The sequence below is a fragment of the Plectropomus leopardus genome, chromosome 22 (assembly GCF_008729295.1).
Source record: "Plectropomus leopardus isolate mb chromosome 22, YSFRI_Pleo_2.0, whole genome shotgun sequence".
Taxonomy (NCBI): Eukaryota; Metazoa; Chordata; class Actinopteri; order Perciformes; family Serranidae; genus Plectropomus; species Plectropomus leopardus.
This window is the reverse complement of record NC_056484.1, coordinates 15,498,408-15,513,497: the sequence shown is the minus strand read 5'-3', so window position 1 is coordinate 15,513,497 and position 15,090 is coordinate 15,498,408. Positions and strand designations below refer to the sequence as shown.

Genomic DNA, 15,090 nt, shown 5'->3' with positions numbered 1-15,090 from the left:
ACCAAACAAAGCAACATTCTTGCCTCAGAGGTAAGGTCGAGAAAGCATGACAAGGGCTCAAAGAAACAGGAAAACATAGCAACAAGGGAAAGGAATACACGCTTACAAAGCTTTTAGTAGCATGTTTTACCAAAAGCAATCTAAACAAGGACAATTTATGAATCCTTGAGCACTAAAAAAAAGCAAGCTCTTGTAATTCACAAGCATTGTCCCTCGATCTAAAGTTTCGGAGAGTCCTGACGTAGTCAAAAGGATGCAGAATTGCATCAATTTAACTGGTTAACTGGTCTTTCAAAAATGTCTTGTATGTGGACATACAATGGAAAAGAATGAGCAGCGGGGACATGTAGGAAAAGATATGATAGAGGAGTAAATTTAGAATGACTTGAGAAGAAAGAGGACCTCGGAGGACTGTGGAAGAATAAGAAACATGTAAAAGGACAATAGAAGAGAGCAGAATACAACCAAGGAGGGACTGTGACAAAATCTGCCAAAGTAAGTTTGTGTGCGTGTTTGTGTGTTGAATGAAAAGGTGTGTGGGGGGCAGACACGATCCAAATGATGTTGTAAAACATCAAATATTAAGAGGATGGATTACAAGTACAACATGCACTTGGGCTGTAGTTTGGTCATAACAAAGCAACAACACCGTTTAATCATTCATTCCTTGTTTTGTTTTCAGACTTGAGGTGTACATATGAGTGTAATCTGTGCTGTTGACCTAAGAAATGTAACATTTAATTGCATTGAATGTAACCTGTGGTTTTGCAGAACTGTCAGATATAATAAACTTTATTTACAAAGCACAAGTGCGTCACAAAAATAAAAAAGTGTTTGGGGCATGTGTCAGATAGCTCTGATTAACTCTTTGAAATCTAATTTGACATCACTTTTCTTGCGCTGTGCTCAGATTTCTTGCAGAAGTATTTAAGCCTTTGGATCTTAAAAAAATTGGTTTGATTTCTTTAGAAAACATGAGGTAAAAAAATGCAATAAACAACATAAAATATATAGAATAATTAAAATTACATTAAAGAAAATATATTTAAAAAGCTATGGAAAAATGTCCAGAACACTATATTTCTAGTTCTAAAATTATACAATTAACTGATGCTACATTTTTCTTAAGCACTAATTTTCTTGTACAGTTTTTTTTTAACATATTGCCTACTACTTTTTGGCAGTTGCTTAATTTTTATAGCCTTCTTCCTATGCTTTTGAGATAATCAAGGCCAATTTGCACAGGTTTTAAATGCACTGTGGAATGGAAATAATGGAAACAACTTAAACTGAGGCTTTAATTCAGCCATCAGTGGCCACACTGTTCTGCAGTCAGGGTGTAAATTATGATCAGGCACATGAATTGTAACTAAATGTCAGGACAAGGTGCTATTTTTATGTGGCTGTAAATCCGTTTAGAAAGCAGTGCTCTCCGGTTCCTTCGTTAGTGTGTCTCTCTGTCTGTAGTTTGCTCATTGGGTTGTTTTTTTTCTTTCTTCTGCCATTTCCCTTTATTCTTTCCTTCTTTCAGTGGGATGATGATTGGATCTGTCACTGAGTTTTTTGCTGTTGATGCATGATGAAAAATAACTGCTTGTTACTATGGACACCATGCAGACTTCACCTGTAATAGGGTCCATTATACAGCAGGGCTGGCTACAGTAAGGCACAGGCTGGTAGAACTGTATTGCTTAATGACCTCGGGGTCGTGTTTAATTAAGTGTGATTCACTTTATCTGGGATAATCCAGAGTAGTGTAATGGTCACTCTGGTTCCAGTGGAATTCCTAGAATATATACAAAACATTCCTCACATGTCCATCACTCACCTCTGTCCTCCCTCACAACCTGTGTCCATCAATCAAACTACAGAAAAACAAAAGTACTTTCAATCCACACTCAAGTGCACCTGCAAGATGTTCCTATCTACACCTCTAGATATGTCTGTCTCTCTTGCCAGCTGGCTGGGGTTCAGTCGAAAATGCACCACAAAAAAAAAAATCCTAAATGGGAGAGCACTGGAGTTTGCTGCAACGATTTAGCATCAGTCTTTCACTAGAGGAAAATGCCTAATCATAAGGGATGGCTGACCAGGAAGTGGGTTCATGAGAACATAGAGCATGCTGCTGTCGGGTCAACCAAAGTGTTCTCTCTGAGATAAATGCTGATTCTTTGGCTTCCTAATCACCAGTGTCCACATAAGTCATGTAAGTGGAGAGAGTGCCCATAAACTGGAGGAATTAGAGCATTCAGGACTGTATTTTTTTTTCTGTTTCATGAGTACTACACTGTAGCTGACCCAGCAGATTTATGTCTTAGTGGACAGAGAAAGAGAATCTTTGCTGGCAGTAGAGTTGCAACGGTATGAGATTTATACAGTGTGATAGCCGTCAGACTGTCAAAAATTAAAAAATCACATTTTCGCAGTTTCATGGTTTATGGTATTACGCAATAATTGTTATTATTAGTATTATTATCGTTATTAGTAGTAGTAGTAGCAGTAGTAGTAGTAGTAGCAGTAGTAGAAATATCATTAAGACGAGACGAGACGAGACGAGATACGATGCATTAAGAAAAGATAAGATACAGTGGAGAAATTTGCATTTACACTTAGCCTTAAAGGAATGAGGAGAGATTTTCTTTTAGTTGAACTATTGTTGTTATTATTAGCAGTAATATTAGTAGCAGTAGCAGTAGTAGTAATTTTATTACTGATGTTATTATTATTATTATTAAGAGCTTTTTATTATTGGAAGTATGTGTGAAAAGGGAGTGTGTGGGGGGGGGGGGGGGATATGCTTGCGCAGGAAAGATTCTCATTTTTTTCAAAATCATACATGTACACAGCATGATAACCGTCAACCTCCATTTGACGATATATCTTCAAACTGCTATGTCACTGCAACCCCGGATAGCAGGGATCAATTACCATCAGTAGGACTGCAGTAATATGAATATTTAGAAGCAATGATAATTTAAAATTTAGAAAATATGCTAAAATAAAAGCGCAAGTACTCAAAGTTTCAGAAGATGATGAAAAAGTGGTATTTTTCATTTATTTAACATCAGTACGGAACGATATCTACATGCCAATCTGCGCCACCCTGAGCTTGCAGTACAGTAAAATGTTAGATACAATTAGGAAAATGGATTTTACAAGCCACAGATGGACTTCTATCAGCATCCCAGTGTTCGGGAGACAAACTGAATCTGACACAGAAATGGCCGTGGTGTTTTAATTCAAGTGAGGCAAGAAAAGAAAAATACCATCCTCGCCGTTACGTGGCTTTTAACTGTCAGTTGCAATCTATCTCACGCTGCCCAAAGTTCAGTCACTTAGAGTTCAGAAAGATTTAGACAAGATTCATTTGGTGTTTATTCATCCAAGCTATGGTTTGTTGAAGGCTGTGGACTAAGCACTTCAGCTGTAAACGGCAATGCGCCCCATTTCAATTTTTTAAGTCTTTCCACTTTTTCCTCACTCCCGTCTTGTTCCTGTCTATTTTTATTTGATGCTGACACCCCTTTCACTTTCTATCCCCATTTTACTCCTCTGTCTTTTAACGGTTTAAATTTCCTTCCCCTCGCCCATCTTCTGACTCCTCTTCCCCGTAACTGCAACCAAACATGCCATACAGGTGCTACACATATACAGGCACTAACAACCATATTACATTATTTGGACTTATTAACTTCAATTAACTTCTGAATTAACTTCGCATTATGCATACGTTTATCATGATTGCCCACAGGCATGATGGAGACATAAAATACAATGCTTTTTAATTTACGTAATATTCATTCAATTGTGAAAAATAAGAGGAAAAAAAACATCAACTTTGGCTTGATGTTTTGTAAATGTTCACTTTGTCGATTAGAAGGGAAAAAAATCATTTTGTCATATCTGCAGAAATCAGCATGTTGGCAAATTCTGATATTCATTTTAAAGCCAATATCATGATGATGTTGCGATATTATAATGCATCCCTTATCTTTTCAAACAGAAATGATGTATGTGTGTGTTTGCATATACAGCAGGGAAGTAAGATTTGGAGTTCAAATGACAAGTGGTCACTCAGGACTCATATGGAGACGCATTCTTATGCCAGGTATAAACAGAGTGTCTGCTTGTGATTGGATCACTCAAGATGAGCGTTATTGAGATTTGTTCTGATTTGGCTCACAGCGATTTGAGAGCTGCGAGAATGACAGACTTTTGAGTCACTTACACTCAGCAAATGTGAGGTTTTAGCAAACAAACAGGTAAATGTGACAAGGAACACCTGCGTTTTATACGCATTTGAACATGACGTGAAAAATCTGAAAAAAATTAGACTGATTGGTGATGAAGATGCTGAGAAAAAGCAGCAGAGAGAACAACAGGGGCAGACAGCTGCAAACACTGTGGCGCAAATGACAGCGGAAAAGATACATACATATGTTTGTGCAACCAACCTCCACAGTGGGGAGTGCCTCCGGTGGAGAAGCTCGTTTTGAACTCCACCTCAACTCTTCATTTATCTTCACGCTCCTTCTCTCCTCCTCTAATCAAACACTGATCGCATGTCTTACACTTTCAACCTCTGCATCAGCTGGGAAATCCCTCATATGTACTCAGCTCAAGCCTGGGACTATCCGCACACGTTCCAGCATATACACACACACCCTGAATCAATAGCAGACATTAGGTGTTATTGACAACGTCAACTGAGGTTAACAATCTGATGTATCTGTAGTTGCCGCCTATTAAGCTGTGTGTCAATGTAAAGGGGCAGCCGAATAAGCGGGTCCAAATGTGTTTGAATGGGATTAAGATCCTGCTCTCTCACATTTACACATCTGGGTCAACACAGTAATAGGCTTTACTTTTACACACACTCACACAAAAGAACAGGGCAGCCATAAAATTAAAGCACAAGTTAAATAGCAAAAACTTCTGTTTCACGCATGACAGCGGCCACTGACATCTTTGTTTCATTACTGAATCAACTAATCCTTTACAATCCCTCTCCCAAAAAATCTTTTTCGCATATTTTTTTTCATTTTCTGAACATCAACTCATCCCCTTAAACTAACAACTAAAGTGTACATTTGTCAGTAGCATGGCTGTGTGATGAGGCCAAGCAGCATAGTTAGGCTGTATTATAAGATCTGTATAATTAAGACAGAGAAAGCTGTCATGATTGAATACCTCTTTAAAAATAAAAAAAAATTGTTTTATGCGCCATCATGCCGCTTGGGCTGGCTATGATATAATGGTAGGAATTACAAAGGAAACCACTTCTAAAGGCAATCATAGATGTCATTATCAGAGAAATTCCCCAGTTTGTGAGATCCCATGCAGAGCAAGAGGGATAGAAAAGGACAGATAACAAAAAGCACACTAACAGTAGCTTTTGCTGAGTGTGTGTGAGTGTTTGTACCTGGTAGGTGTCCCACAGTCGGATCGTGCAGCGTAGTGGCAGCTCCCGCATCAGGAGGTTGTTCATCCAGCGGAAGGCAAACTGCAGGTACTCCACCTCGTACTGCTGCATGTGGCGGTGCACAGACTCTGTCAAAATAATAATCAACACATTTTCTTTTAACTCTTTGAAACCTGGAGCAACATCACTTTTCTTGTGTTGCTTTCAGATGCCTTTTATAAGTATTTAACCTGTGAACCCTGAGCAAACTGGTGCGAGTTCTTTCAAAAACATGGGGGAGGAAAAGCAATGAGCAACTTGGTAATAAGTGTTCCACAAACAGCAAGAAATTTGTAGATTTAGATTTTTTTTTTTACTGAAAAAAGATGTAAAGGGGAAAACTATATCAAGAATGATCATTATTACATGTTTAAAATTATGTGTAAAAAATAAAATAATTTTTAAGCACTTTTTCCAGGTCGTTTCCTTGTACTTTATTTATTTGCCTATTTATCTTTTTGAGTTTTCTGGTAATTTTCTGCTCTTTTATTTAAAAAATGTGTTATTTTTTAATTTCTTTTCTTTTTAATTATTATAATTTTCAAGGTCAAGCCCCCTTTCAAGGTCATTTCCTTTTTTATTTTTAAACTTTTTGTTTGTTTTTGTTTTGTTTTTTGTTTTATTAATTTTCAGGTAATTTTCTTGTTCTCTTGTCATTTCTTGTTTTATTGCTCACTGGGGGTCTTCCCATTGTTTTTGAAAGAAATCAAGCAAATTTTCTCATATTTCACTGGGTTTAATCAATATCCCACATCGAAAAAAAGTTAAACTGCTTTGTATAAACATACTAAAGAAAAATGTAGTAATGCAGATGTCTTATAAGGCGAAGGTTTTCCTTTAGAATATGGCAAAAGTCATGGTGACAGTGATGAGTTTGCAGATAGACAGATTCCTTCATAGCTTCCCTCTTTGTTAATAACTACTGCAGTCAGTGTCACACAGTCTCTTTTTCATAATAGAGATGTAATTACGGAGCTATCAGAATTGTCAGAGAAAAGCTACACGCCAAACTGAGATTAGAAAAGGGAGCGTATTCGTCGTTAAATAAGGCTCCAGCGCAATTGCATGTCAGTCCAGTGAGTGCACATAACTGCAGGTCACAAGCACCCACTGGTGAGAACTGACAGCATGTTTATGTAAGGTACACATTGTGTCTTTATTAAATCTTTATCGCTACTACCAGGAGCTGATTAAAACTGTATTTTTGTTTATATCTGTCATACAAGGTCAATGTGTACTCTTCATGTGGGAGTTTTAATAAAGTTCTGACTATCTTTATCAGGGAGAAGTATGGTGATTTTAACATTGCACAGGCTCAAAACACTGATTTTAATCCTATACAAAGTTTAAATGTCAATGTTTTTCTCTGCCACTACACCTCAATATGAATTTAAGTCCTAAAATAGCACTGTTTCTTGGCATACAATTTAAACCATCAAAAAACACTTATTACTGTATTTTAAAATGCATCTTTTCAGTTTTTTTATGAGGCAGCTACGTTTCCTGTTCAGCCTCAACTGCTCTGTTTAACAATGGCTGCATAATTTAACTGTAGGAATAGTAAAAAGTAGAAATTGGGTAATGGCTAAAACGGATGTAGTAGGGAGATGAATGGCAAATATTTGATTACCCACATTTGCGATATGAACCATGTTCTAATGTGCTTTTATTCTAATTTTGTGTTTAGTTTATTTAGGCTGTCTCTGCCAAATTTCAGGTAGAGTAGAAGACTCAGAAGTAAGTCATATTAACTTAGAAATTGCTGTTTTATTGGAAAGAAAATTAGTCACCGGTCATCACTGTGACATTAGTCTTTGGCAGAAAGAGCAGAGGAAAAAATCAAGTTCCTGTCCTTCACATTTAAAGGGTAATATTGTTTTGTTTTTTCAAACAAACAAACAACAAACAAACAACAAACAATTTTCTAAATCAGCTGGGCACCTTAGGCTTTGGAGACTATTTCTCTCAGACATAAGTTGAAAAGTGCATTTGTTTTGAACAGTTTTCCTCTGCAGATTAAAAAACATTTTCTGCCATTGCATATATTTCAGGCATCAGAACAGTGTGTGCAGTCAACTTTAAGTACTCTACAATGGCCATTTTCATTATGGTGTTGTCACAATCCCAAAATTATGAATTTGATACAATACCAGTCTAAATATCTTGATACTGAAACGCAGCTAAAGTCTAAAACCTCAAGAAAAATAATTGAACTTAAAATCCTGGACCAAAAAGAGAAGAAAAAAAATTATGTTGAGCCCAAATGTTTGCCAAACCAGCCACACAGTCAGGAACACATCAGAGAAGAAGAATGATCTCCAGGAAATAGTGAGTTAGATAGATGATGTTAGATGTTAGCCATATGTAAAATGTAAACAACTTGGCATTCATTCACTGAGTGTATTTGGTTTCAACCTGAGTCATTGAGAGCAATCACTTTACATCCATACAAAGTTTGTTTTAAATGCATTTGTAAAAGACCATATTCTCAGTATCGGCCTATATGCACGGAAAAAATTATGTTGGAACTTCTCTACTTTAAATACTTCTACTAATAAAATGGGGCATTGTATCATTTTTAGAAGAAGGACACTGCAATACTTTGCTAGTACTAGTACACTGTGCATTGTAATGGGGGAACATGTTGCCTTGTGTAACTGACTAACTGATGTATTTTTATTAGTTTCTAGAAAACAGTGGCGAGGAATAAAGTACGTATTCAATTATGCTTTTGGGGAAATAAAGGCTATCGCCAGATTTATTCTAAGGTAGGTATAATGGATCTTTCTGTGCACATTATGAGATTTAAATTCTCCGCTATCAATAATAGCTGAGCACACAGCAAGAAACAGCTGAATATAAATATAATCATCATTCAAGGCTGCAGTTTCCACTCAGTTTGTTCCGTTAGTCTTGACTTTCCAAACATAAACATCAGCTGGCCGTTAGATGTCTACATCTGTCTCCCTATACCCACAAAATATTTTGTTTTCTCGTTCTATAATTGGTGAAGATGTTATGTTCTCGCTTCCAACAAACCACGCAGAGGACCATACGTTGCATCTGGCGATGTCAATATGTTCTTAACGCGGAGTTCAAACGTCAGCGTTGATGTCAGTGTTGTGGCATGGCGGCCCGGCGTGAACAGTCGGTGACAAGAATGGATGAGAAGCAGAAATGTCAGCTGGAAATTTGCTGCATATGAGACTGTGACACTGCCTTTGTTCCTTTCTCTGTTCTTGATAAATGTTTGTTTTATGCTTCTTTACATAACAAAAGATTAAAAATACCACTCAGTATTCAGCGAGTCCCTATTTCATAGTCATCAAGCCCATGACACTCATTCTCTCTCACACACACACATATACACACACACACACACATTTCATAATAGAGCTGTAATTAAAGAGCTGTCAGAGAATCTATGAGAAAAGCCAGTTAGGGAGGAACTATAGCATCCCCCTCTCTCACACTCTGTGCTCTTAATCAGGGCTGACTGACAAGCGCGCGCACACACACACACACACACACACACACACACACACAGAGCAATATACAGCTTTAATAAAGCTTTAATTGGTGAAACATTATGTAAGTTATTTAGAGGCTGGAACATGTACATTAGTGCTCTCAGACACAAACTGTAAACACTTGAATGACACCTGCCTTCCACTGGTCACACATGCATGTTTGACAACTATGCACACGCTCCACCACATGAGCGGGGCGCGAAGTAAACACAAAGTGATTATTTCACACTCGTCTCTGCAGTTTAATTATCACATGCTGCTGTAAAAGCATAAACAAGGCAAGCTCATTAACAGCGAATGCATCATGGTGACAGATCTTAGCCTAGCTGCCAAACAGAGAGGGAGAGAGTGGAACAACTTTAGACAATGTTAAATTACACTAATGAACTTGCTCTGCCTAATATTAGCATCTTCACCAAACAGGGAGAGGAAGAGTCATGCGATGGAGGGGGGTGGTGGAGGGGAGGGTCATTTGTCGCAAGGAGTTATTGCGGTCAGATTGGACAGAGGAGAGAAATTTCAAATCATAAAGCAAAACAAAAAACAACAGGAAAAAAATTTTACTACAGCGCTAAAACTTCTGACTTTTAAACCGTGGGCTGCTGTCCAGCTGGCACAGTGCTCGGCATGCTGGGTAGCATAGTTATGGGGGCTGAGGGAGGCTGAGGATGACTTCTTGCATGGATACTGATTGACTGATGAGTCTTGTCTTGCCTCCCACTGCTGGTTAAAGTTTAGGAGCAGAGGCCACGATGTCAGCTAGTCGGCTCTCCACAGTGGACTGCAGCCCATGGCTGGTGAGGTGCGGGTGGACAGCAAGAGGTCAGAGGTCACACAGTGACTAGTGAGCAGCTCCTAGGATTCTGCTGATAAGGCCAATTCTGCCCGACTTCATGCTCTCTTTGGTACAGAATGTATTTACGGTTACACTTCTCTTCCACTTGCCTGCTCACTGTTTCCTTTCACCCATTTTTATTCAATCTTATTTGCTTATTCTTTCAACATGAACTCATCCCATTGTTCCTTGTCTCTGTAATTATGGTGTTTATACAAAAAGAGAATCCTCATCTCACTGTTACCTTTATCAATTTCTCTTTACTTTTAATCCTCCAGCTTCAGCAGATTTCAACTAAGGAACAGGTTGTTCACAAGTGCTTATTTTTTTCTATTACCAGAATCTTGCACAATAAGAGGGCGTTCACAGGAGCTGAGTGTTCCTACTCGATAACTTTATTTATATTATGTATTTAACACAAGCTTAAGAGACTTGTTCTATGACATAAAATATGTCAGAAAACACACTCATGTATTTTGAAAGCAACATTAAGTTTTGCGACAAAGGTGTTGTTTGTTTATAGCCTAACGTTGGCTTTTTACTTTATTCTTAATTTATTTCTCACAATTTTTGTTCCTGTTTTAAGGTTTTGCAAACCTAGAAATAAAAGAAAGACCACATACTCCAAATTATTTCACCCTTCTAGGAAAGGTTGCTAAGCAATGATTGCATGATCACTTTGCCAGGGAGAAGTTTAGTGATACTTTTCCACCCAGCAAAAGTACACTGAACACATGTGGCCAATGTTATTTGTGCTTCTGTGTTATAATGCATTTGTCAGTGTCTGTGTAAGTGTATATAAATAACAGTCTACGTGTGTACAGAAAATTGTGTGTAAATACATTTATGTGCCTCAGGTCATGTTATATCTCTGTTTTATTTGTCACACAAAGAACAACTCCCAAAGGATGCAGCTGTAATACTGAAACATGAAAAACCTCCGTAACCGAGTCAAGTACAAAAGACAGAGTCCACTGAGTGATGCTTACTTACTTATTCCTCTCACACAATAAACAACCACAAGGTCACACATCAATACTGATTGCCCGAGGGAGACTGCAGTTATTGTCGGATCAGATACCTTTTTATGGTGTCAGTGTACATATGATACGTATGTGCATTGTCACACATCAACAACACTTCTCTCTCTCATTTATTTCTCTCCTAAGAATGAGGCATGAAAACAATGCAGATGTGGAACAGGGTTCATGACACCCAAACCAAACAGCAGTGGCATCATGTGGCTCCAATGTATGATTTTAGACAGTATGCCAGCATTGCGGGAGCAGTTAAAACACAACAGCGTCTGCCTCTAGTGTGACATATAACATACATATTGGCAGACCTTAATAAACATTAAAAAAAAGCACTAACTGCTGTTAGATGCTTTTTAAATCTCCCACAGTGGGTCGCATGCATAACACGCCGCCAAAATGTCACAGCCGTTCCATCCTACTTTTGTTTGCTGCTCAAAGGTGGGACAAGTCTGTCCCCCCCAAAGAGGCTATTACATATTAATATCAAAGAACTGAGTGTCACATCAAAGATGATACAAATGCTTTCAAGTTCAGAAAACTGTAAATGATGGGCACAAACATAATAAAAACTGTCTCTTTGTGAATGAAAGTGTGTTCATAAGAATAGTAAATTAGCATAACTAACACACAATGAATGCCAAACACTGTAGGAATTCCATCCTAGAAGTGCAGCAGTCAAGGGTAAGAAAACACCCCACAAACTGTCAGAATTTAAAATCAAAGAGACCCAAAGGGATAAGTCAGGCACTGTAGTGACATAACTTTCACATTTTCCAAAAACTTTGTTGTAGAATCTTTGAAAGAAAGACTTTAGTGTTTGGCATCTGTGCATGTCTTTTAAATAAATGAATGCAAAATGACTTAAAACTGGCAGTATGTTAAGTATGTAGTATTGCTTTGAGGCAGACAGAGCAGAGTGTATGATCATTGTAGGGGTGATGTCTCAAGGTTGAGGAGGACTATGTGGGAAGGCAGGGAAAGATGGAGTAATTGACCTGGGGGAGTGAGCTTGAACCTGAACTTAACAGGCTTTAGAAAATGGCATCATTTAAAAAATTCCAAAAAACTCCAGGAAAGCTAAACTCATTCTCCTAATAAAAAGTGTCATTTATACACAAATCTGACCCCAGTAAATACAAATTAAACAAATAGAATGGTTCAAGTACACAGATTGCCACTTTAAAAAGCAACTGCGACTATATATCCAAACTGTAGCCTTTTTCTGCTTTTTATTATGCAGTGTAATCTCACAATCCAACTACCAGCTTTTTTTTACACAATTCAGAGCGCACGCTGCCAGTGCGTCCTCTTATTTGCATAAATAAATTCACCTTTGGGCAATTTGCATGTTGATGAACTTGTGCTAATGCACTTGCATGCAACAAATACACAGAAAGAGATAAGGGAGAGATAAAGAGATCAGAGGAACATTACAGGCATGCCGACAAAGTGGCTTGTCTTTTGAGGAGGTACACATGCTAGCGTCAAGCAAGGCTAATGGGAGTTAGCGTCATTTATTACAAGTGGGATAATTACAGAGAGGGGGAAGTCTGAGGGAGTAGTGAGTGGAGAAAGAAACAGAGAAATTTCAAAGTAAAAGCCTTCTAACAATGCCAGCCACTGTTTTCAACTAAAAGCATCAAAGAAAAGAAATACACTGCTTTGATTTTAAGAATATAAAACAAACCCTCCAGTTTTCTTTGGCCTCCTTACTTCAAGTTCAATTAGAGCTTACACACTTTAGGACGCACAGAAAACAGATAAAAATGGAATATCCAGAGGACACCTGTGGAAAATGTTTGATCATAAAAGTAATGTTTTTAGGATGAAGCCCCGTTGGCAAAACCATGTCCGTCACAGCATTTGAGGGACACAGCAGTTTTTTGCAGCCATTCCAGGACTTGTAGTGGTGACATTATGATTACCAAACCTAATCTTGGAAAACGGTTTGTTTATTGGTGTCTTTAGACATTCAAAATCATGCCGTTTTAATTGATATGGCCAATCATTCTATTTTCCGGAGTATATATCACCTTATTTGTTATGGCCAGAAGACAAAATGTGTTTATTTTGTATACATTTTTGTGTGTGGCAAAAGTAATATTTTTAGAGGAGAGTGAGAGCTGTCAATTTCTGTGAGAATCTGTGTCTTCCCCAAGTGTCACCTTCCAGGCCTGATTGGGTAACAGCCGGTGACATGGCTGCAGCAGATTGGCTGATTTGGAGGTGGTCCTCTTAGTCCAAACTTTAGAAAACTTTGTAAAATAGCGTGTAAAAGCAGTGAGCTTAGACAATTTATGTCTGATTTAGTTTGCTGTTAGTTTTGGCTGTAAACGCTAACTTATTTTGTGGAAGTTGCTTAGATATCATCTGCATAGGATGACCTGTCACCAGCCTAGTAGAGTGTGCAACCCATACAGGCTTAGACCTTTGCAGAAACCCAGGTGATTCGTGGCCTTTGCTGCATGTCGTCCCCACTCTCTCAAACCTTTTCTGTCTAGCTACAGCTCTCCTTGAAAAAAAAGGCAAAAAAACCTTAAACAGTTCTTTGTTTTGTAAAAAGCTCAAACACTTTAGATGTCATTGCATGAAGCTGTAGGGTGAACCATGTTTTTTTGATTAAATATCATCTTCTCCTGTTTTTGTTAAGCAGAGGGAGTTGGGCCTTGTATCTTTCGGTTTGTTTCTTGTATTTGTCAGGGATTAGGCAGGGTAGTTTGGTTTGTGTATCTTTTTTGGTTTTTTGTTTGGTTCACCCTGAAGCCAAGCTTCTTTCACTGTGAGTTAATTTCACTGTATTTAGCAATGAATTTTTCACTGTTAGCATTCACGTTTGCTCTCTGTTTCAACCCTCCTGTTACACTCTCACACTGGAACGCAAAAAAAAAAAAATGTGTTTCAAAGGGTGGAGAAGTTTTTCTTCTTAAAAAAAGTTAGGTTACAGGGAGGGAAATTGGGGAGGAGGTGAAGAGGAAGAACACTGTGGAAAAATGACTTCGACCTTGTGACACTAAACCAGTCTTTTTTTGTTTTATCCCCCACTGTGCAAAAAGATATAGGAAGTAATGGATGTTGGGGATATGGTTATAAAAAGTGTGCATTATCTTTCTTCCCCTCACTGTGTGTTTCCTGTCTATCTGACAGTTATATAGGAGGAGGTAGGTGCAGCCGTTTTGAAGAAGCAGGGAGAGGGTGACAGAGAAAGTTGTGCGAGACAGACAAATCAGCATGTCCTATCCTCACTGACCCCATTCTGAAAACAATAAAGCAAATAAAACACTGAGCTGAGTTCAAAAAACATCAAAAAACTTCATCCTTTCCGCCATCCATTTCTCTCCTCCCATTAGCCAAACAAATATCCCAAAAACTACTCATGTCCCTATATCAGATATCCAACTAACAAGACTGAGACAGGATACCCATAGCAACAGACAAAGAACTCTCTCTTTCCTTTTAGCTCATTCTAATGGAAAATAATAGATTTGTTCATTTTGCACTAAATTATGTCCGACAAATCTAAAATTAATGAGCTGCAAGATTAAGTACTATCAGCACTGGTAATGTAATGGATTGGTAATCTCAAAAGAAACACACAAAACACATTAACACAGAGAGAAAAACAATTTAAAAAAATCATAAAATCTGATTTACCAACTTCTATTAGGGGTGAGTACTTGGCACTAAAACATCTGCCTGTTGTAAGCAGACAGGACCCCACCCCTTTCTCCAACAGCCCAACACTGTGGATAACCCTGCAGCTGATAAGCGCTGATAGGTAATTTTGGAAGAGATGAGAGGCCATTGTTCCCAAAACAGATGCTATGTCGACAGCCGGGCGAAAAACAATCCTGTAACACAAGATAAAAGCTATCTGTGATCTCATTAGAGGTGGTAATGTCAAGCTAGCACCGTATAAAATGGCTCTGCCCCAACTATGATGACAGGGCACTTATGGAATAAGATACAGTAAAAATGTCAAGTCATTTTTTATGACTTTGCTCGGGTGTGGTGGAGCTTGGGAGGATTTTGTTGCTATATTTGGTGAATTTGTTGTTTTTTTTCACACACACACATACACTCCAATGCACAGTTACAGTATATCGATTTTTCTTTTCCACACACGAACAACGCTCATACGCTCGCCCTCTCTATCGGCAAGTTTACCCTGTCACGGTCACACATGCGAACAGACAGGCCTGCATATGCGCACTAACTTTCTCTGACATT

The 15,090-nt window shown here is 38.2% G+C and overlaps 1 protein-coding gene across 2 annotated transcripts in view; it reads right to left on the bottom strand.

Moving 5' to 3' along the window:
- Nucleotides 1–15,090, bottom strand: part of tbc1d22a (TBC1 domain family, member 22a) — a 157,703-nt gene that overhangs the window by 43,882 nt on the left and 98,731 nt on the right. For both annotated transcript variants that reach the window (XM_042511041.1, XM_042511040.1), the window contains exon 12: nucleotides 5,423–5,550. In XM_042511041.1, coding sequence (XP_042366975.1) covers nucleotides 5,423–5,550 — 128 coding nt within the window. The remainder of the gene's footprint in view (nucleotides 1–5,422; nucleotides 5,551–15,090) is intronic.